The sequence below is a fragment of the Oenanthe melanoleuca genome, chromosome 13, assembly GCF_029582105.1.
Source record: "Oenanthe melanoleuca isolate GR-GAL-2019-014 chromosome 13, OMel1.0, whole genome shotgun sequence".
Taxonomy (NCBI): Eukaryota; Metazoa; Chordata; class Aves; order Passeriformes; family Muscicapidae; genus Oenanthe; species Oenanthe melanoleuca.
The window spans coordinates 18,055,453-18,080,859 of record NC_079347.1 but is presented as its reverse complement, the minus strand read 5'-3'; the positions used below and the strand labels follow the sequence as shown (position 1 = coordinate 18,080,859).

The 25,407-nt window shown below is 39.8% G+C and overlaps 1 protein-coding gene across 1 annotated transcript in view; it reads right to left on the bottom strand.

The window, feature by feature from the left end:
* Window positions 1-272: 272 nt before the first annotated feature.
* The window catches only part of ATP10B (ATPase phospholipid transporting 10B (putative)), a 46,056-nt gene continuing 20,921 nt past the window's right edge, over window positions 273-25,407 (bottom strand). The window contains exons 6-21 of the mRNA XM_056502418.1: window positions 23,864-23,991; window positions 22,480-22,732; window positions 21,305-21,534; window positions 16,564-16,743; window positions 15,424-16,009; window positions 14,787-14,893; window positions 14,000-14,126; window positions 12,325-12,509; window positions 8,917-9,223; window positions 7,782-7,858; window positions 7,138-7,263; window positions 5,884-6,084; window positions 5,216-5,296; window positions 5,004-5,108; window positions 4,387-4,574; window positions 273-2,466 (exon numbers count right to left, since the gene is read on the bottom strand). Of these exons, the coding sequence (XP_056358393.1) occupies window positions 1,968-2,466; window positions 4,387-4,574; window positions 5,004-5,108; window positions 5,216-5,296; window positions 5,884-6,084; window positions 7,138-7,263; window positions 7,782-7,858; window positions 8,917-9,223; window positions 12,325-12,509; window positions 14,000-14,126; window positions 14,787-14,893; window positions 15,424-16,009; window positions 16,564-16,743; window positions 21,305-21,534; window positions 22,480-22,732; window positions 23,864-23,991 (3,380 nt within the window). The 3' untranslated portion in view covers window positions 273-1,967. The remainder of the gene's footprint in view (window positions 2,467-4,386; window positions 4,575-5,003; window positions 5,109-5,215; window positions 5,297-5,883; window positions 6,085-7,137; window positions 7,264-7,781; window positions 7,859-8,916; window positions 9,224-12,324; window positions 12,510-13,999; window positions 14,127-14,786; window positions 14,894-15,423; window positions 16,010-16,563; window positions 16,744-21,304; window positions 21,535-22,479; window positions 22,733-23,863; window positions 23,992-25,407) is intronic.

The following is a 25,407-nucleotide window of genomic DNA, read 5'->3' as shown; positions in this document are numbered from 1 at the left end:
GCATTTGCTAAAGAGGTTGTGTTTTGGTTTAGGGAGGAAACTTCTGAATGGGGGTTTTTAACTGGTTCAGGTAAAAAATATTCTCTGAGAGAGAAGTGGGAAAAAAACCTGTTTATTTAACTGACAAAAGCACTTTCCAGCACAAAATTGAACAATACCAAACAGCAAAACTTCTTGCTGCTTAGAAGGAGTTGGCAAACTCAGAAGAGTCTTTTTTGTGGGTCACAGCCCAGCTCACTCAGGCTGTTCTCAGCCCCTCTGTGGGTCTCAGCTCACTCAGGCTGTTCTCAGTCTCTCTGGCCTGGGAAATGTCACAGGTGAGCCACAGGTGTGAGCTCCTGGTGCTCCAATGGGTTTTCAGTCCAGAGCAGGTTCAAACAATTCTAAGAAAACAGGAACAAAACAGTCCAGAGGACTCTTTTGCTTAAGCTAGACAGAAAAATTAACTAAAAGCAAAAAGAAGCTCTCCCACCACCCACTGCAGCCAGCACAGTCTGTGTGAAGAATGGAGGGGAGCACCTGCAGTCTCTGATGACAAACTGCACTCCTTTTTTTCCCTGTTTACTCCTGGAACCAGTCTTAAAGCTGCAGAACTTGAATATTCAACACCAACAGATGATTTGGGGATACAAGCATCATAAAGTCACCTCAAGACAGTTATTGGAAAGATCACATGTTGTCATAGGTAGTAAATAGCTAAATACTGCATGTATTAAAAAAGGCTAAAAACCTATTAAATCAGAACCAGTGGTAGATTTACACAAGTACAGATAGTTTGAATTTTAAATGAGGTCAGATTTCATCCCACATTGTGAAGAAAATCTTAGGAAATGGTCTTCCTAGTCAACATTTCTATAAGAAATACCACAGTCACCTTTCATTGCATTGCAATAAGTAGTTATGATGGTGACATCTCACTGTTTTCTCCTGCAGATTTTTGCCCTGAGATACCAAAAAGGGTTATCATATTATGCATATTTTGGTCATTTTACACCATGTACTTACTACAATGTGATTAGTGACCTTCAAATATGGCCAAATCTCCATTATTGAGACCCATCAACTAACAAATATGACCAACTGTGTGAAGGAGCATGATTCATACTTGATTGATACAGTAGCACCACATAACAATACAGGGAATTGAAATAAGAAACTGAATTTTTAGAGGAAAAATCAGTGACAGCTTTAGAATTGTAGGACATAAGTCCTTGAATGTGACTTGTTATATCTGTCTACTTTTGTAGGTATGAAGAAGCAGACTCCACTCACCACCAAGTTGTCTTGGCACTTCACATAGTTCACTATTTGTATTCTTCATCTTTATAAGCTCATTTGTCCTCCTCTTAACAGTATCAGGTCAAACCACTATCTGCATAAAAATCCTAAGTTTACTCTTACAAGGAAACAGGCTGTAGAGCTGATAATGTTGTATGTGTGAAGTACATATATTAAAACCTGGAACATTATCTAATGTCTCTCCATTGCTGTTATTCTGCAAAAAATCTTTAGCATCTGCAGGTTATAATTTTGAAGTTACTAAGCTCTTTTTAAGATTTTGATAGCAAAAATCTAGAGTGGGATGCATTGCTTTAAGACTTGGTTTAAAAAAGAATGGATTCTCTCTCTATTAACTCAACAGCATAATAATAACAGTGAAACTTCAAGTAGTCCCTATTAATATGATATGAAGATATTTGAAAGAAAATAATTGTGCAATTCTTAGCAATTGCATGATGCTCATGTAATATTCCTGTATAATGACCAAAACAGGAAGACCAAAAAGTCATGTAATGATAAACCCATTGATGCATCCAGCTGATGTTGCATATTGGAGTTGCTATTGCACTCCTCCAGTCACCTGTCTCTCCATTTCCAGTGAGCATAATGGCTAAGCATTATCATTTTTATTTTCCCTGTTGAGTCCTTCTCCACATGGGCTGTGGGCTCCATTTCTGAATGTTTCCTCAGAGTGTCACTGCACTCACTGAGCGCCGGTGACCGCCCAGATGGAAGTTGTTGGGATAATCTTTAGTCAGTTTGCCACCATCCTGCCCAGGAGCTGTTTCCCTGCTGGGTACAAGGGGATGGTGGCCAAAGAAAGGCCCTGCTGAAGAATCAGTAGCAGCAGATTCTTCCTCTGCCCACCTATTAAAGAAGTAATAGCCTTCCTCGTGTATCTTTTTCCCAAGAGGATCAGAGGCAGAAACTCCCTGATTTTCTGTGTCCCTGTGGGACAGGGCTGCTGCTGGGTGTAGAAATGGTGACACACACAAGTGGCTGATGCTTTGGTCAAGGTCATCATTAGATGCAGGTGATGCCACAGGTGCACCAGCAGTAGCTTCTTTTCTTGATCTGAGTTTCTGGATTTCAAGCTCCTGCTGTCCCTTAGGAAGTTTATCTACTTGCTGTGCTTTCAGAAGGAGAGATGCTCCAAAGGTTCCTCGTAGAGAAAAAATTAAGAACCTATAAAGGAGGAAGGGAATGGATATTTTTACCAGTGGGCTTATTCCATCATCAACATCTCATATACAGATCACAACCCAAATCCAGATAACTCATTTTCCATTGCACTACAGACATCTGGTAGGCATCTTATACTTGGCAGATGAAAGTTGACTCCTGGATCTCAGCAGAGCATGTTACTATATATTTAGCTTGACCTGTATAGAGTCAACTATATCTATAAACAATTGTTTTTTAGTTTTATAACTACTTTTTTGCTGAAGAAAAATAGAAAAAAATAGCAAGAGATACAATATTTGAAAAGTTGGAAGCTGTATATATACTGCTAAAACAGGCTAAAGAAGAGATCTTATTTTGTTAGATATGGGAAAACCAGAAGTTAAAAACATCAGCTTTTGGATTTTTTCAGAAAGCAGCAACAAAAGTGTCCTACCTGCCCTTTGCAGAACATAGAACTCATATAAGTAAATATTGTGTGCTGTGAGACAGTGTACATCCTCTCCCCATTGTTATGTCAGCTTTGTGTGAAAATCAGTCTCTTCCAAAGCATCTTTTTATTAGGATTTGACCTTTACATAGGTGGCTTCAACATGTATTTTAAAACAAACACGGGAACTCTGTGAAATTGCATTTAGAAAGGTGCTATCCTCACATCCTGCTGCTAATGCATGCATAAACAAGAATGACAGGATTAAAAAGGCTAACAAGGGGCACTCAGTACAGAGAGGGCTTTTCAGGCAGTGGATTTCTTGGGCTTGCTCAAGCAGGAGAGGATGAAGTTTACCTGCTGTGCCTGTGCTCTGGCTGGTCAATCCCAACAGAGTCTCAGGTCTGGTCAGGAAGTCAGGAGCATGGGAGAGCCCAAGACTTTCTGTGTAGATATCACAATATCCTGTGTGTTTCCCCTCATTTTCTGTATCAGGTGAAGCAGACAGGAGGACAGAGAAGGGATGGGAAACTGTGCCTGCCATCCTGTAAACTGCTCTCCCTTGCTCCTGCCCTCCCCACAGCCCTGCAGGGTGTCAGGACCAATTCCTGTTGGGGTCTGTGCAGGGTGTGAGACTCAGTTACCTGTTGGGTCTCTGCAGGTGTCCTGGCAGAGCACAGTCTGCCCTCCACAGCTGAGGAAATAACCAGGTTCATATGTGGGAAAACTACAAGAAACACAGTGCCTCTTCTCTTGCCAATAAACATGAAATTCAGACCCCTTTCTTCTTCTCAGAGTTGAGGGCTTTTGTACTTACTGCTGTGTAGTTTGTGTCCCTGTGCAGAGGCAGTTTTGAGGTGCAGATGTGCACTGCCAGATGTGCTCCAAGGGAAGCCCAGAGCAGGCAGGGCACAGGGCAGCTCAAACCAAAGGCAGGACTGAGGGGAAGAACCCCCAATTATTTCTAAAAAACCTGTTAGAATGAATCCAGAACCTCAAGACACCAAGGAGATAGGGAGCAGGCAGCACAGTGCAATGGATCATGGAATGGAACTTTAAATTTAGTGCATTTTAGCAAAGGCTGGTTTCTCCACTGCTGTGATCTGCTGGCAAGCTCAGTTGTAGTAGAAATGGGTCCTGGATATTCTGCAGATGAAGGACTGTGCAGAAAATTATCTGGGGTACCTAAATGAAGGAACAGCAGTTTTCCAGATTTGAAGATACGAATATATAACTCTTAACCTCAGTAACCTGCTGAGGCAGCAAGGATCTTAACTGTGAGTTTTCCTGATGGGAAAAGTAAGATATATAGTGACTGATCTAGGGTTATATAACTGAATAAATGAATAGCTCATGAGCTGGGAGGTTGAACTCAGGCATCTGACTTCCATGCTGATCACTTATCCCTATGCAGCACTGTCTGACACATTCCATATCTGTACACATCGTTATTGTTTCTTCACTCCAAACCCACAGAAGGAAAAGATTCAAACCTTGGTAGGAGGGCGATGACAGGGGTGATGAGGCACAGCAAATAGAAGATGGGGTCTTTGAGCTGCCTCTCCATAATCCAGTAAGGGTTGGTGGGAGGGTTGCAGGTCAGGCAGGCAGCATTGTAGATCACTGAGAAGATGAAGTATAAAGCCACACTGCAGATCATGGTCACCAGCTGCAGCACAGTCTGCAAGCACAAGGGATGCCTGTGAGACCCTGACTGGGTGTAAGGCAGGAGCAAAGACAGCTGGAAAGAATGCACCTAACAGCACTTTGCTGAGATCTGCAGTAGGAGAAACAGCCAGAAATGAATGTAGAAAACAGCAGTGAATACCATTCTCCAAGTAACACTTCCTCATATATTGAGGTATGCAAATATTTTGTACTGTCCTGTCCAAAGGCATGGTAGAAACAAATTCTGTCACTGTGGACATGAAGGTATTAACCTGGGGCTAACAACAAATTCTGGCATTTTGTGAAATCTTAGTGTACCTGTTACTTTTTGTCACCCAGAATTCAGGTAAATGACTCTGAAGGAGAATTCTATGCCTACACAAGATGCAACATTCACAAAAAAATAAAGCAGTGCTGTGAACAGGACCAGTCAAACACGTACCCACGTCTTCATTTCTAGAGCCAGGTGCAAGAGAATGGTCAGGAGGGAGATGGTGTTGATGGGGTTGCCAAAGGAGAACACATCTATGTCAGAGTCTTTGTACATCTACAAAACAGGCAGAGAGGCTGTGGTGAACCCTGACTATTCAGAACTGAATTTACAACTTCTAAGGTGGACAGGAGAGTGAGAATATGAATAAACCTGCTACTTACCAAGTAGGGGACAAAGAAGCAAATGAGGCTTTGATAGAAGGCATCCAGCATTGTGATAATAAAAGTTGACAAGTTGTATATCTGCAGGAGTTTATAGGTAACAGTCATTATGATGGGATATATGTCTCTAGCCTGTCCTGCAAACATAATTGCTGTCTGTTTTTCTTCCATTCAGACTACTAATTATTGCTAACTGGTCTTCTTCCAGGAGTAAATGCCTCTTGAGCAGCTGATTCAACCAAAGGCTTATCTCTAAACAGGCATTTTATCTGTGTTAAGTACAGACAGACCATAGCAATATTACCAAGTCAACCAAGAGTGTTAAAAGCTGAATTTTGCCAATGTTGCATCCCTTCACAAGGGATCTTATTCCTCAAATTCTTTATCCAAGCTATTTGTAGAGTTACAAAATTGGTCAAAAATCCTTTCTTCTAATGAAACACTTATTTTGTGCCATTTTAATTTGTCATATTTATATTTATCTAGTGACCTATGGTATCCCAGCTCCCATGGAGCAGAATGCAGTACTGGAGAGAGAGAAGATTTGGCTCCTGTTGTTTCAATGTTCCAAGTCAGTCTAAACTCTTTTCTTCCTTCCCTCATTTCTAAGCAAAAGCACCTGCAGCCCTTTGGATTATCAAGCAGTTATTTCAGCCATCATGCCATACCTCTGAATTTTGTCCATTCTTGTACAGCTCAGGCAGACGTAGGAGTGTTTCTGCAGAAACATCTTTATCAAGGACTCCAAAGAGAAGGGGGGGCACTGAGGTGAAGAAGAGGTTGAAAAAGATCATCTGCCAGTAATCTACCATGGTGCTGCCTGAGAACCCACAGAAGAACTGGTACCAGAAGAGCAGGTTGACGTAGCACTGGGGAGAAGCAGATACAAACACACAGCTCCACCTGTGACCTTTATTGAGACACTGGTTATTAGGGGTCTCCTGAGAGGACAGGACACTTCATTCTATGAGGCAATACAACTTAAGGATCCACTGTGATACAGCTTTTTTAAAGCCATTATGGTTCTTTAAGAACATGTCAGGGAATAATTAAGTAAACTGCTCACAGCCCTGAGCACCAGGATCCTTTCAGAATTGTGGGACCAAAGGTGTGCTGCTCCTCAGTGCTACAGGGGAGATTAAAGAGCAGCAGCATCCTAGTCTGGAGAACTATTTCACCTTGCAAATAAAAACCCTTTGAACTCTAAAATGATGTCAAAAAAAAGGAAAGAGTTCATTTCCACTATAAATTAACAGTGATAAGAAGTACTCCTTATTGAAAATTATTAAAAACTCCACAAAAAGCAGATACCTTGAATTCTAAATAAAAAGCCTTTTATGCTCAGTCTGTTTCATATCAAATAGACTTGTTTGCCTAGCCTTGTAGAAACTGAATTACTTAATTTTTTTCCACTTTGTATCATAGTCCAAAGCATAGCTCATTTACATATGTATTAAATTTTTAATAAAAATGACAGATATGACTGCATCATTACTTGCAAGTGGTTCCTATTAAAATTCAGAGGTTTCACAGGCAGGCAATTCTTAGTACACACTCATCAACATTTGAGTGCTAATAATCTGATCTGTCTTATGCAAATTTTATTTTGAAGCTCATGGATATTATTAATAAAGTTTCTTGTGCTACCATATGAAGTTACTGAGCCTTGAGTCCTTTCTTCCTCTGGAATAATGCTGTTTCAAAATATATTTAGAGCCTGTATTTTCCTCAGTGCTCTATGCAGCACCTTGCTGAGAAGGAAGGGACATACTATAAATTTGTAAAGTGAGGAAACATGAACTGTACCTTTATAAAAAGTAAGAGTATAACCTGCAAAAACCAAAAACAACCAACCAAGAAAACCCCCAGAGCTGGAATCAACCTTTGCCAGGATGAAAACTCCATAATTTTAATCACCTTACCACATTTTTGTAGAAAAAGTAAATCACCATCTTTGCCAGGCGAGAATAGCACCAATGCCCGTGGACAAGGAGGAGCTTTTTGAGGTGCTTAAATCTGGATATTGCAAAGTCACTGGCCATCACAGCCTGTGGGAGAAGGAACAGAAGGTCATTTACAATACATCCTTTTCACATGCTATGCAATGAAATTTGAACAATAAATTTGAAATAATTTCCTCCAGTTGAATTTTGTAGAAGAAACGAACCAACAAATTAACCCTCAAGAACAAAGTTAGAGCTTTGTATCTCTGCAGAACTCTCCATTTAAAGAGGATAAGGAAGGGGATGTGTGGGAAAGGATTCAGGGCAGAAGACAGTGGAAGAGAATCCACAAAACCTGGAAATGCAGCAGCTGAGATTCAGAAACCAGATGCTCACCTAACTCTGGGTACACATCAGCTAATTTTCCAATCTTTTGAGCAAACACAGGTTTGTCCTCACTTGATAATGCTTTTTTTTTTCTGGATCCATAATTACAAGCTGCATATTAATTTATGATGCCAACTTGCATTTTTAGGATGACACTTGAGAGTGTAGGGCTACTATGGAACTTATTAAGCCTCAAGAGACTACCTGACAAAAGAGGAAAGAAACTGAGAGGATACCTGCATGCCTTCTTGGCCAGATATTCCAATTCCAACATCAGCTGCTTGAATCATACTTACATCATTTGCACCATCCCCTAGAGTGGAAGACAGGACAGAATTATAACAGTGCAAGAAATGGTGCCTCCCTCAGAAGAAGGAAGTAATCTCAGCTATGCTGATTATTTCAAATATTCTGTACTAACATGCATCTGGATCAGTAAAAACTGATGTGTGACATCAAGGCTCTGGTCTTGGTGTCTCCTTCCCAGGAGACCCAGCTCAGCCAGGGCAAAATCCAGCACTGGGACAGGCTCAGGAACATGCTTTGCAACACCCTATTTCACTGAATCCTCTGAATCTATGACAAAGCTGATTGCAAATGTAAACAAGCCAGTTTCAAGAATTATTTTGCTCGTTTCAACTTGTAGCAATATATTAAATATGTAAGCAAATTTCCTGGGAAAGAACAGCCATGCTTTCCACTTGCAATGTGGAGATTGTAAATTATGTTAGTGGTAAAGTGAATGAAGCAGAAGGCTGAAAGCTTATAGTTTGAACTGTAAGACAAACCAATATTTCAAAAATACAATAGACCCTCCTGTTTCTGTTTTGTCCACAGAGGTGTATTTTTTAGTTTGGAGTCCTCTAAATCAATTCATCAAGGATTTTAGTGGCATCACTTAACAAAAGTGTGGTAGAAAACCCAAAGCATTTCACACTATTTAGAGGTAAAAAGCAATGAGTCAGTGCTTAATACCACTCTGAAGATAATTATGTTTTCACTAGCTGAGAAAATCTGACAGAAAAAAAGCTTTATGAAAAGATAGAATAGTGACTAATCTTGAGTGATTTCCAGGCCCAAAACAAGGACATTTTTGAGGTAAGTTGTATATGTATCAGTTTGTAGTGATGTGCATGAAAGGCACTGCTGGGAGATTCTGAATTTGGAGTGCCTTCATCTTGTTTAAAGTGAAAGCTGAAGAAGGACTTTCATATATGGAAATATAAAGATAATATATATATTTAGACCTCTATATACATAATATAAAGGAACGATAAATCAATGCTGTTCGCTCACTGCATCTATCTGCCCCGTACAATACACCCCACGCATTCTCTCACAGAAATCCATCTGCTGTGAGAGTGGAGGTACCTATGGAGAGGGTCATGGCCCTGAGGTGCCTCCTGAGCAGCCTGACCACCATGGCCTTGTGCAGGGGCGTGCAGCGGCAGCAGAGCACGGCGCGGCAGCGCTGCGCCAGCGCCAGCAGCTTCTGCTCCAGCCCCCCCTGCAGCACCAGGCTCAGGGTCTGCCCCTCGATCACCAGCCCAAACTCGGGGCTGGGGGCCTCAGGGACAGACGTGGGGATGATGCCAAAAAGCTTCCTCTGCGGTTTGTGGTGCTCGTAGCTCTTCTTCACCTCTTCCAGGGTTAAGTCCAGGAGGGATTCGCAGGTTTCCTGTGAGAAAACAGAAATAGTTATCTCCATCTCCCTTTACAGCACAGTGCCTTGCCAAGGTGTGCTTGTGTAATCATGCCAGGGGGTTTAAGCCTGCCAGATAAACATTAGGGGAGATTTACTGAAAAATGCACTGATTGGAGATTATTTCAATATGGCACCACCCAATCCCTCAGTGAAAACACTGCACATTTCATCAGCCAGTTAACTGAGGGAAGAAATTATTTTAAAAGAAAATACAAAAATCTTTAAATCAGAAAGGCATAGGTGCCTTTATGCTGAGAGTCCTGAAATTAAAAAGAAAATATTTTCTTTAAAGGAGATTGAAAAATATAGTTCTGATATGAATGATGTGAGATATTGCAGCATTGGCTTCTGCAAAAAATAAACTGTGGTAAGAGAAACAAGAGGTCCAGATTTTCAAAATTAACCAGTAACTTTCAGAGTTTGGCCTTTTCTAAGTCACATATCAGGTGTGTGTGTGTCACGGTTAGGAACAGAAATAAAACTTCATATTTTCCAGCACTGTGCCTCAAACACAAATTCATTCTGTCTTAGCAAATCTGCTTCATATTGGATCAAGTCCCCACTTTTAGATGCCAACAACTGGAATTGACTTGGTACTAGACAGAAACAGATTGAAGGGGAAAACTCTTACCTCTGCCATCCAGATATCCTAAAATGGCCATCACTACCAGAAAATCTAAAATGATATCAAAGTCATTTTGCTCCCTCTTAGTACTCAAAGTCCTCCTTCTGTGGCATGGCCCTGGAATATCTGCCAGCTTTAGTGATGATTCACTTCTATAATGTTATTTTCACTCTATGTAGCATAAGGTACATGTGTAGGATGTTTGCAAGATTTAAATTACACTTAAGTGGGAGGTTCTGGAATCAAATGTACCTCTGACATCTAATAAAAACCTGCACCTAGCCTGCACACTTAAAACCCCCAAAAATATTGAAGAAGCATCATCTTTTTGTGAACAAACCAAAGTCAGTAGTGGAAATTCCTGGTTTGCCTCGACTAGACTTTTGAAACAAATCTGCCAAGCTAGCAATTATGTTGTGTTTTCTTGGGAGATATTTCATTTTCAGTGTTTGAATAATCTGCTGGGCTCAGGGGTAAGGAGAACCCCTTACACTGATCCCACTTCAAGACATAAGTTTGGCAAAGTTGCCAAGTTAAATGCTTTGTATGTGTTGTGTTCCTCACTGCTGATATTGGGAGCCTCTCTCAGAAGTTTGTCTCTGGTTTAATTTTGAAAGTGAGGGAATTAAGTCTTATTGTAGAGAAACTCCAGTGTCCCTGAGCCATGGGGATCCCCACAGGTCCCCATGTGTTTGCAGGTTGTTTCTGAGCCTGGATCCAGGGCCACAGGGGCTGCTCTGCATCTCCAGGAGCCAGGGTGGTCCTGCCTGTGCCATCTCTGCTCTGGCAGGAACCATCTTCTAATTTCCATCCCAAATGTATTCATTCTGCTTTCTGGTAAAGCAGAGATGAAATTACACATTGGAATGTTTTTTTGTGCCAGATTCCACGTCATCTTTGTGTGTTTCTCTATTTCCATGACATTAAAAGAGAAAGATATTTGCATAGGATTTTTTTCTGGTTTGGAGAGTTACTAGCTGCAGACAAAAGCAGACAAAGGAGACCATCTCACTACTCCATGCAATTGCCTACCATAAGGAAAACAGTATTTTAACAGTATTTACTTAACCCTCACAATAGCTTTATTGAGAAAAGCAAGCTGGTATTGGTAACCCTGGTTCCCTGGGGATAAAACCTGAGCTAACCCAGATGAGTGACTCAGCTGGTCACACAAGGAAGCCCTGCCTGCCCTCCACAGCCCAGTGCCAGCCCCTGGAAGGGCTGAACTCACTGTGCCTCTTGTTCCTGCCACCAGTGATGCTGCAAAGAAACGAGCAGGGAGCAGCAGCTGCTCTGAAGGCACCTTCCAGGTCTCCATGGGAAGGAAGAGGCACCAGCAAGAAAATGCAAAAAGGGCAAAGTGGCATTTGGGACTTTTTTAGAAATGTCTGGGCTGACCTTCCTTAGCAAATGGATCTGGTTTAACCATGGTGCCTGGACATGGTATCCCCATAATCCATCCACCAGGCAACCTGTCCCACCCAGATGCTGAAGGGATGAGCTGTGAGGCTGTGCTAATTCACTTTCTGACATTAGGGCATGATTTTCCTGGTAGCTTGCTTATATTGATCCACATCCACCAAAAGCCAAGTTGGCTTGTCTTAAGCCTTTTACTTTCACCATCCACAATGACATTTCTCTCTTTGGAAGTTAGGGCTCTATTTCCTCTCTTCTGTTCAGACATCAGGAAGAGCCATGACTGCACTACAGATTGCTCACTGTGTTTTAGTGACTCACAAGAACTGACAGACCTGCCCTAGAAGTGATTATCCTTATTTTGGACTATGTTTCCTTTGCCTTCTTGTTGCCCATGGAAATAGAGAATTTTTGAACACATCAGCAACTGTGTTTGCCATCATGGAATGTCAAGAAAATGACTCTGTTTTTAACTGGCCCCTGCTTAAACAAAGATATACTGGATTAAATATTCTGTTAATAAATTTCTGATTAAGGCTAATCCTACTAGGGAACATGAAATTAGAAAATTCTGAATTTACTTAAATCCACACCTTCATACCTTTTCTTGGCTGACTTATTCAGCACTTTCCAAATGTCTTCAAACAGATACCACTTAGGGTTAAACTGAAATTTCCACTGCAAGGTGGAAATCCAAATATCTATGTTATTAAGGAATTAGGGACTTAAACTGCATATTCATTTTTTCCTAAATATACTAATTCAGGTAATACCTAGCAATTCAGGTAATTTTTAAAAGCAATATTCTGATTTGGAAAAGTCAGCACATTCTAATTTAATGAAACTCACTTTAGTGTCTTATATTTCAATTCATCCTGTTATGTGTTGTCTATAGAGTTTCTGGCCTAATACTGTTTGGGGTGTTTTGGCTGTTCTTTGTTGAGTGATGTCTAAAGCAAAGGAATGCCAAATGGCAAGACACAAAGAAAGGGTGAGATAGCAAATTCTGTGCATTTTGTCTTTCTTTACTCACCTTATTTTCAGTGTTGATGGTGAAGACAGTGTCCCTCTGGTTCAGAAGCTTGCAGGAGTATGCAATGTTAACTGCTGTCTCCTGTTTGTCTCCTGTCAACACCCAGATTTTTATCCCAGCTTCTCTGAGGGACACAATAGTGTCAGGGACTCCATCCTGCAGGCGATCTTCAATCGCTGTTGCTCCTGGAAAAGAAGAGACATAATTTCCTTTCTCTTGGAAATCAAGTTGCTATTTTCTTGTTTAAAAAAAGTTCTTTGCTTTCCAAACATGGTGCTGAACTTATTGAGAGTTGAACCAAGCTTTTGTCCAACAAATAAACATGCAGGCACATGATTTGCATTTGGATTAAGGTCTGAATGTGTCAACAATCAAGTTCTGTCTCTTCGTTTTTCTCTTTGCAAGAACAATGCATTTAATTTCTTCCTAATGATCCAAAATGACAATGTGCTGGCAGAGGAATCACACCATATGCATTTTAAAAATGCTGCATTAGGTCCCATCAAAGCAACCAGAAAAGATGAACTTTGACTGTTTAAATGAATGCTGTCCCTATTGTCAAGTCAGATTCTTCAGCCATCAAAGGCAGAAGAAGCAGTACAGTACATTTTCTTTTTGAACATGCACAAACTTAGAAGCAGATGCCAACACTCATCCTGATGATGTTGGGAGATCACCATCTGAATGTTACAATTCTCCTTATCCCTTCCACTAGAGGTCAGTTTGAAGATGCTGTAACTGTGGTACATTAAAAATATTGATTTAGGCTAAGGGAACACTTTTTAAAAATTAAAATAATTAAAAATGTGAAAGCACACAGAGCCTTAGTAATTAGCAAAGGTAACAGATTCTGACAAGATCTACATTACCTCTTATGTGGTCTGCTTATGGCATTTACCATTTTTACTTTAATTTTTTAAATCACTGCAGAGATTATGAGAAGCCATAATGCAAGCTATTGCTTGCAGAAATTCAACAAAGTATGGGCACAAATTGTAGTCAAAGAAAAATGAGACTGAGACAACTCTAAAAATCAAAGTCATAAGGAGCAAAATGTTTGGAAACAAAATAGAACAGAAAGCACTGAAGTGCTCCATAATTTAACAGAATGATGTTGTTAGATATGATGGTGATGCATGATGCAGAAATGTCAGTCAATGTAAGTTTTAACACTAAACATCTTTTAACAAAGTGCACAAAGCTTGCACAACAATGCAACAGCAGCAGGAACTCAGCAGCAAAATGTCTTCATGTTTAAGTCACTGGATTTTATAATACAGTCCAATTACCAAAATTCCATCGGAATCCACACTCAAAATTGAAGTAAATTTATAATACTTATGGGTTTATCTAAGGATAGGGATGCACAGTTGAATTGTGGGAAGTTCATTATCTACTGTGGCAGCTGAGCCACAGTTACAGCTGATGTGCATGTTCTTTGCTTGGGGCACACAATAGTTTCAGTACACTTTTTCAAAGTTACTGCTGCCCAAAATGTGTGAGAGTTTGTATAAACACTGTCGTTGGATTTCATCTCCCTAGCTTGGAGATTTCCAAACCACAGAGGAAGTATTTTAGATATAAATTACTATAAGCTGTTGTCTGTCTTATTGCCAAGACTATCACAGGAGATGAAATGATACTTCATGCAATGACAATTCTTATTTTTAGCTACCCAGCAGGGTGAATTTGGTCTCCAGATGCTGTGCTGTCTCTATTAACAGCTCCTCTCTGTTGTCAATCGCAGCTTCTGCCTCCCGACGGAAATTGGCCCATTTTTGAAAGTCATCTTCATTCAAGACCTGCATAACACAGTTTAAACAGTGCTTATTTGAAATTTAAATAAGAGAGGAATGCCAACATTCTGGATCACAGAGACTTAACTCCTATCCAAACTGGTAAAGAACGGTCATCTTTAAAATAACACGGACTTATCCAAGAGAAAACTGCAAGAACAAATAGTTTGTACAAGTGACCAACAGCTGAGACTCAAATATGATGCAAACTCCTGCTCACACAACTCTTGCTTGGCTGAGAGCACACAGTTTCTAAGGGCTGATCTACATTACTCCAGAGCTTGAATATGATCTATTTGTTGCACACTGACAACTTCTGTATGAAAGTATGACACTGACTCAGGCTGAGAGCAAGATTTTTGAAAGCTGAATGCCAAGCAAAAGAGAAGAAGGTTGGCTGCTCTGCAGACTCTGTTTCTTGCTTGGAAGCATTGTAGAGTAGGTCAGCTAGAGTTACTGCACAGAAACCAGAAATAAATGTTTTGAGACTGACTAAAAATCCATCATTTGGTCACATTGAGGAAAAAGCAAAAAAAGACTCCAGACAAGGCAAGCAGAGGGACAAAAAGATGGGCTATATATCTGGCTGGTTGCCTGAAGCAGGATCATATCACTGTATTTTTCTAGTAATTCTATGGACATGTAGAGAAGCTGGTGCTGTCCCACCTTCTTAGCTATGCACAGAGTTCTCAGCCCATCACGGGCATAGTAGTCCAGATGCTTCTGTGTTCTCTCTCTTATTCTTTTCAGTCTCCTCTCTGAGCTAATGTCACCTGTGTGAAACACAAGGAAAAGATTCCATATTTTAACCACCCATAATTCTCAATCTAATAGCCTAAGAGATTAAAAAAGAGTGGGCATTAAAGAAAAGTGAATTCCATTATAATATCAAGTTCTTTAAAAGCTCAAAAGTGTTGCCTGTGCAGAAGTTGAAATCTTGCTAAAAGTCTTGTTTCCTTTAAGATAACATTACTTGTGCTTTTGTTTTATACTTTAAATTTTTTAAGTAATTTAAGTTTTAATACTATAGCACTCTTGCTGACAACCTGAAAAACAATGGTCAGGCCCTTATGACAGTATTATTGAAGAGTACACAACCCACATGGGTTAGTATTATCAGTGAATTTTAATTATCCTGTTCCATATTCTAAGCACTTCTGAGGTTAAATAAATACCTCAGCTCTTATCTTCAAGGATAATACTAGACAAAACTTATATTTTTAATACTTCTAATACCTAGATATAATATTTAATGCAGAAAAGGGTACTGCAAACTTTAAGAAATAGCTCCCTGGCTGGTTACCTTTGGGGGAGCTGTCCAACAGGTCCATTATTACAGAGTCAGCGCCTTTCGTGTAGACAACAATCTCCTTGGTCAAAGGGTGCCTGACCACCACAGACATCCTTTTCCTGACTGAGTCAAAGCCCAGGGTGCAGAGGATGTCCAAGGTCAGGAGTGAGCCCTGGGGCAGCTGCACAGTGACCTGTTCAGGGGTCCGGGACACCAGCACGAAGCCGTAGGCGCGGGCAGCGTAGACCAGAGCTGCCTCATCCGGGCTCTCAGCCTCGTAACAAAGCTCTGCTGGCACAGACCTGCTGGCTGCAGACCTGAAAACTTCATCCAAGGAAGCAGCTCCAAGATCTGTGCTGCCCTGGTCCTGCAGCTCCTGGCCTCCACTGCTGGCAGAGCAGCTGGTTTCATCGTCACCGCTCTCCAGCACAGCAAGAGGCTCCTCAGGGCTCTTTGCACTGAAGCTGGCACCAAGCTGTGAACTAGACTGAGATGATGAAAAAGATTGACTAAGGCTTGCTAATTTTAGCCTTTGAAATATCTGATGAATTTTCTCCAGAGTGATTCCCGAAGGTTTTATTGGTGGTGGGATTGTGACCTAGAAATATGAAATAAATGAATGTTAAAAATAAATAAGTGCGAACTTCAACAGCCTTCTCAAAACCTCACTCTACTTTTCTACATCTAAATGACAGCAATAATAACTGAAACTTCCACTTTTCCCCTCTCCTGTCATTTAACTGTGGTGGGAGGATTCAATAGAAGTCATATGTGAGATGGCATCCAAATTTGATGGTGATTTGGATCTCTACTTCTGAAACAAAGATGTAATGAAGCCCTTGTAGTTCTGTCAATTGCCTGGCAGATCAGAGAAAACCCAGTGTGTTCAACAGCTTCTTATAGCATATATAATACAAAATCTAAAAGAAAAAGTAAAGATCCTGTGGTCACCTTAGCTATTCATAAACAAAAAGACAAGCTAGGAAGGGATACACAGGCAGGGAAGCAGTAGATATTACAGAAAATGTAAAGGAACTAGAGGACAACTCCCAAACAAACCATTTTTCACCACTTCAGTTCTCACTGGACACTATTCTACATTGTTAAATGGCAGCACAACCCATTTTCCTCACGTATTTAAAGTTAGATTACCCTCTGTCTTGGCTCAGTAGCTGTGGAAACCAGAACTGTATTGCAAACGGCAAGGGCAAGAAAAAAGTCAGTAAAGGATGTGGAAGTCTTCTCTGGTATAAAAGGAGAGAAGCTTTCATTCTGGAGGGCAGCCTCCCGCACTCTTCTCAGCAGCCTGCTGTCAGGAGTCACATCCTTCTCCTGGAACAGAAATTACTCAGTGAGGATTATTTTCATTCACCACTGTCCTCAAGGAATAACTGGCAACTTCATACACTTCTTGAATCTATACCTAGAAAATGCATTTTGTACTTAACATCTAGGAAAAAAGACACCTTTCAAAAAGCTGCAACTGCATAATTAGAAAATGCATCTCCAATAGGAGGAAGATCTCAGAATTTTATTACTTTTGAGATCTACTAAAAATCAGAAAAATCTATTAACTTTGAAACTGCTGACTCCTGAATTCCAGAAGAGTGTATACTTGGAGTCTCCCAGCTCAGTGTGGAAGCTGATAGTCATTTCAACACAGAATATTTTGTGCTTATGGTTTAGTTACAGTAGTGCCACTTTTTGTTCCCAGAGCAGTTTCATTTTGTACTGAGAAAGAAAAGTGCTCTCAAACTTTTCTTCTTCAGTTTTTGCAATAAATAAATAAATAAATAAATAAATAAATAAATAAATAAATACTTGTTCCTGAAATGTTTCTGTAATTTTACTACCACTCTCTTTCTAATCTAACCTAAATTTGCAAGACAAACTACTTAGCAATGCCACTTCCCTACAATTTGACTGGATGTAGAGCTATGGGAGTATTACTTTTAATAGAAATTTTATGTTAGTAGAATCTGGTGTGGGTTAAATTCAGGGCCATATTTAACAAGGAATTCCAAATTTAAAAAATGTCTTCCCATGAGCCAACAGTTTTGCATGCCTTCTTTAAGGAACTGCCCAAGTTATTTGGTGGCTTTCTAGTTCATCTTAGCTATTACCCTCACCTCATTCAACCTGGCACAGTTTTCCCAAGTTCCAAACATGCAACAGAAGTCACCCAAGCACCTTTTTGTCTATCCTGTGCTGAATGCTAAATTCCATCTCCTGCATGCTAAAGTAACAAGCAGTTCTTAAATAATCCTAATAACTGCAAATAAATCTACTGCTCATTTTGCAGGTCAGCTGAAATCCAAAGCTGGAACAAAGCATTGCACTTTTCCTGCTGCACAAAGCTCTGGTTCTTCTGGCTCAGTATTGTAATGAGTTCTTACTTGACATGTTTGTAGTATTGATGCAGTCCTTTAACAAACAAAAATGTGCTGAGGAAAAGCCTCATTTTTTAGTCATTTTCTCAGGTCTCCTAAAAAGGATCAGTTAAAGTTGCAGCTTTTAAGAAAGCATTTCACAATATTGCCCTGCAGTAGTTCTGTGGGTGATGGGACTCTGCCAATACTTTACTCTGTACATAGAACAATCCCAAACAGCTTAACAGGACAATTCCAATGAAGAACACATATGTGCAGATAAAACTGTCCAAACAGGTATCTCAAATAGTTATGCTGGGAATTCTTTTAAATTTGAAACATGAAAGATTAGAATCCCATCAAAACCTTGCACAATTTTTCATCAAATTTCTTCATCCATTGCCACAAGTAGAATAAACATCACAAACACCAAATTATTTAATGTGTATCTCAGCCTCTCCTATCTCTTTTTCATTGATATCCTCAATGTCTGCTGCAAGTTCATGTCAAAAAGAGCAATGCACTACTGGGCATTTCACTTTCTGAACTCAAAAGCTTCCTCTGGAAAAATCAAAGATTGTCAGGCTAATTGTGGCCTCAGAGACAGGTTTTAAAAACAAAATTAAAAAATCGATATTTATCAGAAAATATTTCTTATCTTCTTTCAGATTAAGTGAAAACAGCACTGACCTGAATTTTTAGCCTGAACATACTTAACCAAGCAAAAAAGAAAACTGAATAGAACAGCACTAATGATGATGATCACTTAAATTTGCCACCTTTTTAATATTAACGATTTTCTTAGTGAAAATGCTGATATAAAATGGCTATTGTGCCATTCAGTTTTAAAGTTTCCTCATTAAGTTGATAGCATTTCTTCTACTTGATGGCATGAAAACCTGATGACCATGGGACAATGAAAATTGTCATTAAATATTTCTAATAGCAAGGCACTAGTTATTGGAACTATTAAATCTGGAAGGAAATGTACTCTCTCTATCATATTAAATTGTTGTAAGATGGATTTTTCTCACAAACCTCTGTCTGCTGACATACACACAGGTCTACAAGCACACTCTGTGTACCAGGAGTGCTCAGGGTGCTGCAGATTTGTAGCAGAGTAAAAATGCACCAGATGATGTAAGTTCCAAAGTGCTGGAGCAGCAGACACCAAACCATTTATTATTCCCATTTTATTAATAGGGAAGTGGCTCTGGTGGCAAAGAAGGATCCTACTATGTTTCATTTAATGGTCATACAGGACAAGCACTGTGCAATATCTAAATGTCTCTATTTTTACAACAACTTCACAAGGTGTTAAAACAGGGTGTTCACTAGGGTGTTAAAACAACTTATCTAGATAGAGTGACATCTATGAGAAGCTAAGGCTGTTTATTTCCATAACAGCAGTTTATTCTTCCTCTACCAAAGAGGCATTTGATACTAGTTCCTCAGATACTGCTTTACAGTGAATTAAAAAAAAAAAAAAAGTTTATTTATAGAAGAAAATGAAAAGGCCTGGCAGAAAAATAATGTAATTGGAAAATATATTGGCAAGAAATTTCTTTATCATCCTCCAATAGCATGACCTATAAGAAGTTCTCAGAAGTGCTCAAGAATCCACAGAGATGCTCTCAGCAACTCATGAGGTTTGGGCTGGAAACTTACAGAACTCCCATATTCCAAGAACAGCAGGAGATCTGAGTGGTACTTACTACATGACAGCAGAACTGAATGAGGTAAGTAGGATCTTATAAGAGCTGCAGCAAATAAAATTCTGAGAATTCTGCATTTATTAGAATTTCTTTTTTTTTAATCAAGATTTGGATGGGTTTTCCCGGCCTTTAATTTTAATTGGTATTCTAATTTTGAAAGTGTATGACCCTTCTTTTAGCATTCACAAAAGCCTTGTCTGAAATGTCTGTAAAAAAAATTCAAGAAGAGCAGAACAGTCTGATTTAATTAGGCTGTGTGCAACTTTGGGAAGTTCCAGACCTAAACTGCAACAGATTCTGCTCTTCCCTGATTGCAGCCTGCCTGCTCCAGTTGAGGACTCTGATTCTTTGTCTCCCCCTTCCCTCTCTTAACTCCAGTGAAACACTGATCTTAGAAAATTAGTATTTTAGTTATCTTGCTGAAAATAATTAAAGTTAGAAGTTAAAAGGGAGTAGTTGTCTGAAACTTAAATAATTGATTGCCTGTCATTTTATGTTTGCTCACCTGTGCTTACAATGGGAAAAAACCAAACTAGTGAGCAGATCCAAAAGAACATAGACAATGCAACCAGAAACCCATTCTTTGGAAAATTGGACTATCCCAGAAATCATTTGTATTGTCAGTAATAGAAAAGGTCAAGAGTTTAAGGTGAGGAAGACTAGCCTTACTTCCTCCTTTTAAGACCCCTCCATACAAAAACGAGCTCAGACTTAATTTAAGAAGTCAATCAATGCTTAATAGCTATTCAAGTTAATTACCACAGGAAGAGGGGATGGGAGGGGCTGTTATTATAATATGTATTTGTTTGAATCCTTTGCTAAGAAATAGACTCTGTGATCACCTGTGATTTTGCAGTGTGTATTATGCTGAATAAACATTCACTTTCAAACTTTAAATACTTAGAGACTCCTCTGTCCATCACAGTTGAGTGTCGGTATTAGACCAATACTCATATTTTGGTAATCCAGCAAGGCTTGGGCTCCCCTGTTGGAGAAGATGAAACTGAGGAATCTCGCAAATATGAATGCTCAGATTCTGGGAATTGTTGGGGAAGGTAGAACAGGAAAACCCTAGTTACTGAATTACTATAAACACAATAGGATGGCTGGATGAAGCTAATCCACTCTTAATTAAACAATGCTTTTGGCCAGAGGGCAAGGCCAAAAGACACAAAAGACTAGCCAACACCCAAAGATTAGATCTTAGAGTTTAGAATGTCACATGCTATGCTAATGTAAGAATTCCTATAGGCTGTGTGTAATTCCTATAGAATTAGTATTTTGTATTGGATTGGTTCTTAGGGAATTAGAATAGTCATGAAGGAAGTAAATTTATTGTGTTACAAACGGGAAGTCGCTCTCTTTTCTTTTCCTCTTTCTCTTCTTATCTTTACTCCTTGCTCTTCTCCCACTTCTCCTCTCCTCTCCCTCTTCCATTACCCCAATACCCTTTTATCCCATTGCTCCTTTTCTCTTCTCCTCCTCTTCCTCTCTTTTCTCCTCTCTTTTCTTTTCCTCTTCTCTTCCCTCTTTACCTTCTTTACTCTCTCTCTCTACCCTCCCTCTTCTCTCTTTCTTTCCCCCCTTTTATCTCTTTAATCTGCACGCGGCTGTGCCGGGCAGCTCCTTGCAGACTCTCTTATAATAACCTGCAACTGCAGCTTTTAGCATTTACAGAGCGTCTGAGTCTTGTTCCACGCGTCCACCCTAATACAAAAAATCCAGGAGTCTCCCGCATTCCCCCTCTCCAGCTGCTGGCTTTCCACCACCACACAGGGCTGAGGGGTGTCAGGGCTGGCTGGGGCTCACCATGGGGCTGCTGAACGCCACGTGGGACTGGCAGGTGTCCTTGAACCCCGACCTGCTCCTGCGGTGCCCCCGCGGCTGCGCCCGCTCGCTCTGCCACCGGCGCAGCGCCCGGGCCCCGCGCTGGCCCCCGCCTGCTCCCCCAAACCCCATGGCACGGAGAGTCCAATGGTGAGCTTTGGTCAACTCCTCCTTCTCCACATCCAGCTCCTTCTGCGTTTTCAGCCGCCTGTCTGTGAAAGAAAAGAGAAAACTTAGCTGGATTTTATTGTGTTTTATTTTTAACTGGGAGGAATTCCTTCATCAGTTAAAAAAACTGAAACAAATTAAGACAAAACCAAAGCGTTTCAAAAGCCACCACCAGAAAAATTTCGCTGTCCACAGCAGTTTCTGGGAATTATTACAAGAAAATAAAAGTGTTTTCACTTTATAGGCTTCCCTTAATGTTTTGTCTCTTTAGCTGCTTTTTTGCAGTTGGAACAGGAGAGTGAATTATGGTAATTCACAAATTTGGCAATGTTTTCAGTCACAGAATACAAACATCTTTTTGGCAGCTGCTTCCCAGCTTAACAGGATCCTTTCCACTACACAGAGCACAAAAGTGATGATGGAGATGGGGCCTGAGTCAACACCATGAATTCAGAGCACCAAGATCCTTCAGGTCTGGACTGCAGCCAGGATCCACTCCAGGAAAAGAATATCTGTATTTTTCATATCACACAGAAGTCTACATTTACATATCCACAGAAATAACTAACTTTTGGACCCATTGAGTTTAAATATTAACTAATATCAGTTTGTGAGCTTATAAAAGGATTTCTGGTGTTTATTTAGAAATTAAAGATAAAATGTTCTCTCTGTGAGCTCTTTGAAAGCAGGGCAAATCCTGGAGGTGCCTGCAGAGGGATCTGGAAAAACTTTCCCATCTAACTTCTAATAATTTAAAAAATGCCTTCACTTTTGTTAATCTCTGTAACAGCAGCCCCTCACAAAATAGTGACCATTCTACAAAACTCTACATTCAAATCAGAGAGTGCAGCATGTTTAGGTATTAATTTAAATATTAATATTATTAATTTTTAGTATTAATTATTAATATATTAATTAATTAATATTTAAATTAATGATATTTAATGGTTCAGGCAAAAAAAAAGGAAGTATAAAAAAGTGTCTCTCACCATTTTCCTGGTGGGAAAACTCAATTCCATCGACAGTACAGCGTCGGAAAACCATTTTGTTTTCTGTTAGTGTCCCAGTTTTGTCTGAGAAGATGTACTGGATTTGTCCAAGGTCCTCAGTAATAGTGAGGGCACGGCACTGGATGGGCAGATCTGCTTCCTCATCATACAGGTCAATGTCATTGTGAATTAAGAAGACTTGGCCCAGCTTGACCAACTCAATTGACACATAAAGAGATATGGGGATTAAAATCTGAAAGAGAATTTAAATTCTCGTGAGGGGTGAGACAAATTTCTCAGCTTTCTACCAGAAATGTCCTGGCACAGGTATACTGATGATTTCCAAAGAAACAGTTCTTCCTAGAGACATATTGTAGGACTGATGAATAATAACTGAGGGGTGAAAAAAAAAATCCTGCACACAGTAGCAATGGAGAAACAGGGATAAAAGGTGGCACACTGAAGACTAAATTCCTAGAGTGCTAAATTCAAAAGTGGGTCTTTCTGAGGCTGCCCTTACAAAGCACATTTTCTGAACATAGGATCATGCTTGCTCTTGCCCCACTGAAGCTCTGAAAGGATGGACTAGCACAGACCAACCCTTAGTGCAGAAAAGTCTCACAAACAATTACTTTGCATACAACACTTCCCACCCACAAGTTTCCTTGCCCTGAAATAAGAATGGGCAAGGAAGAATTTCCCATTTTAAGATGCACAAATATTCTGTTTCAGTAATGAAGAATAACCCCCCAAGGAATCTCTGAGCAGCTCTGAAAGTTATAGTCAGATTTTGTGCATCTTAAAGAAATTTTATCCATTTAAATCTCAGCACTGACATCAAGAAACCTGAAAATTAAATGTAATTTTTTTTCTCACTAATTCTTTCCCAATTAGGCTTAATCACATTCACATATACAAGCATCCTACTTCTAATTTAGTCTCTTTCCTATACCAGATGAACCATATCTAGTTATTATTCCCCACTGGAAAACTGGCCAATTTTGTTTTTCTGAGATGTTAAGTGGCTTTCTTATTTTGGAATTCTGGATACAGGCAGAAAAAAAAAAAAAAAGTTGACATTTGGATGTAAATATCTTCTTTATTGCATCTGCTATTATTCTGAGTTAAAGTTATTAAATGTGTGTTTCCTATCTATATCCTTGTGGGGTTTCAATAGCAAGAAAAAAATCTGCACTTAGAAAGAAAAAAACCAAAACAACATTATTTCACACTTGGATGACTTGAAACACTCCTGGCAATATCCTCAAATAGGATTAAGAAGGCACTGCACAGCTGCTAGTGGATATTAATTGTTCATTAGTGATTATACTCAGTTTTGAGCAGCTTCTTCCTTGGAGGTAACAGAGAGGTTTTTGTCTTTTACCTGCAACAGGATTATCATTGTCAGGAACATGTAGAAACCAGCAAGAACTGGAGAGACAAAATTGCCATTACTGTCTGGGACATCATAAGGTGGATGCTCCTGAAAGTTTCCTGTCCAGATGCCATGGCCTGCAGGAATGAGAGACAAGATTGGAACCAGCTGAGCAGTGAAGTGAGTGACAAAGCTCCTGAAATGTTCTCTGAAAAGCTCTGCTGTAACACAGAGAGAGCATCTCCAAAACAATGCTGCAAATGTTTTGGAGGATGCCAAGTACCTGCAGAGCTCTGTGGTACATGCACATAATTGATATGCTAGTAAGAAATAAGTTTTCAGGGGTATTTTCATTCACCTCTGCTTCATCAGGTGCTTCCCATGCCTCTTAGCTCTGCACAGATCTTTTCTCATTCTGCGTTTCCCCACTGGAAGATTCTATCACCTACCCATAAAAATCCTCAGAGCTGAAGAATCTTTCCTCTCACAGAAAAAAACCTTAGAACATTTATATATAGACAAACTAAAATATTTCTTATTCTCCCTGATCTTTCTTGATTTCAATCTATTTTTTTTAAGAGTTGGCAAACCCCCTAATTTCAGTCTGGGCAACTCATCCTTATATTCCTTCAATTAAATAATCTCAAACTGCTTCTTCCTCAGTGTTTTAAATACCAGTAGATACCATCACACTGCTACAACAAAGCCTCTATTCCAGTTCATCCCATAACGATTTTTTTACCACTTTCCATATTGTCTTTATTGAAATAAACTTTTGTCAAGGAGCAAAAGCTTCCCATAGAGGCAAACAACTTGGTTTCCCCTCACTGCATCATTTGTCCAGATGCCAAAAACCTCTATCAGTCCACTTCACATATCCAGCTCAAATAAAACTTCCATTAGCACCAGTTAACCAAGCAATTGTTCTGCAGCATCTGCCTACTGAAATGCTGCCAAAAATATTCAAATTCTTTCAGCAATGCTCTTTGGCTGCTTCAGAGCAGAGTCACATCTGAACCTGGCCAACTCTGCTCTACAATTCTTACCCCAATTTATCACTGTGTGCAAGAACAATCCTGATAACTGATCCACCAGTGATGCTTTTTCCTACAACCTACATTCAGACAAGGCTGAATGAGCATGACAAGGCTGCAAGAGCATGCTAGAGCCTCTGGACATTTTGGATGGATGAAAAAAATTGGACTTTTTACTCTTCTACATGTTTCACTTAGACTGTGAATTATTTTTTTAACCTGAGCAGATAAATTATTTTTAAATGCTGATTTTTTTTTTCCTCTGAGACTTTTTTTAACCTTAAATTGAAGGACTTCATTACTCCAGAGCCCCTACACACCAGACAAGGCAAGTCTCTAAATCCACATGACAGCAGCCAGGGAACAAGGAAAATAAAATCTCTCCCTCAGACAGAGCTCAGTTGTGAAACTGAAATCCCATTTTGATGCCAAAATGGCCCACTGCAACATGAAGCAGTAATGCCAAAGTGGTGAGCAAGTCAGTTCAGTTATTCATCAGCTTTGGAGGGTGCTTACTTC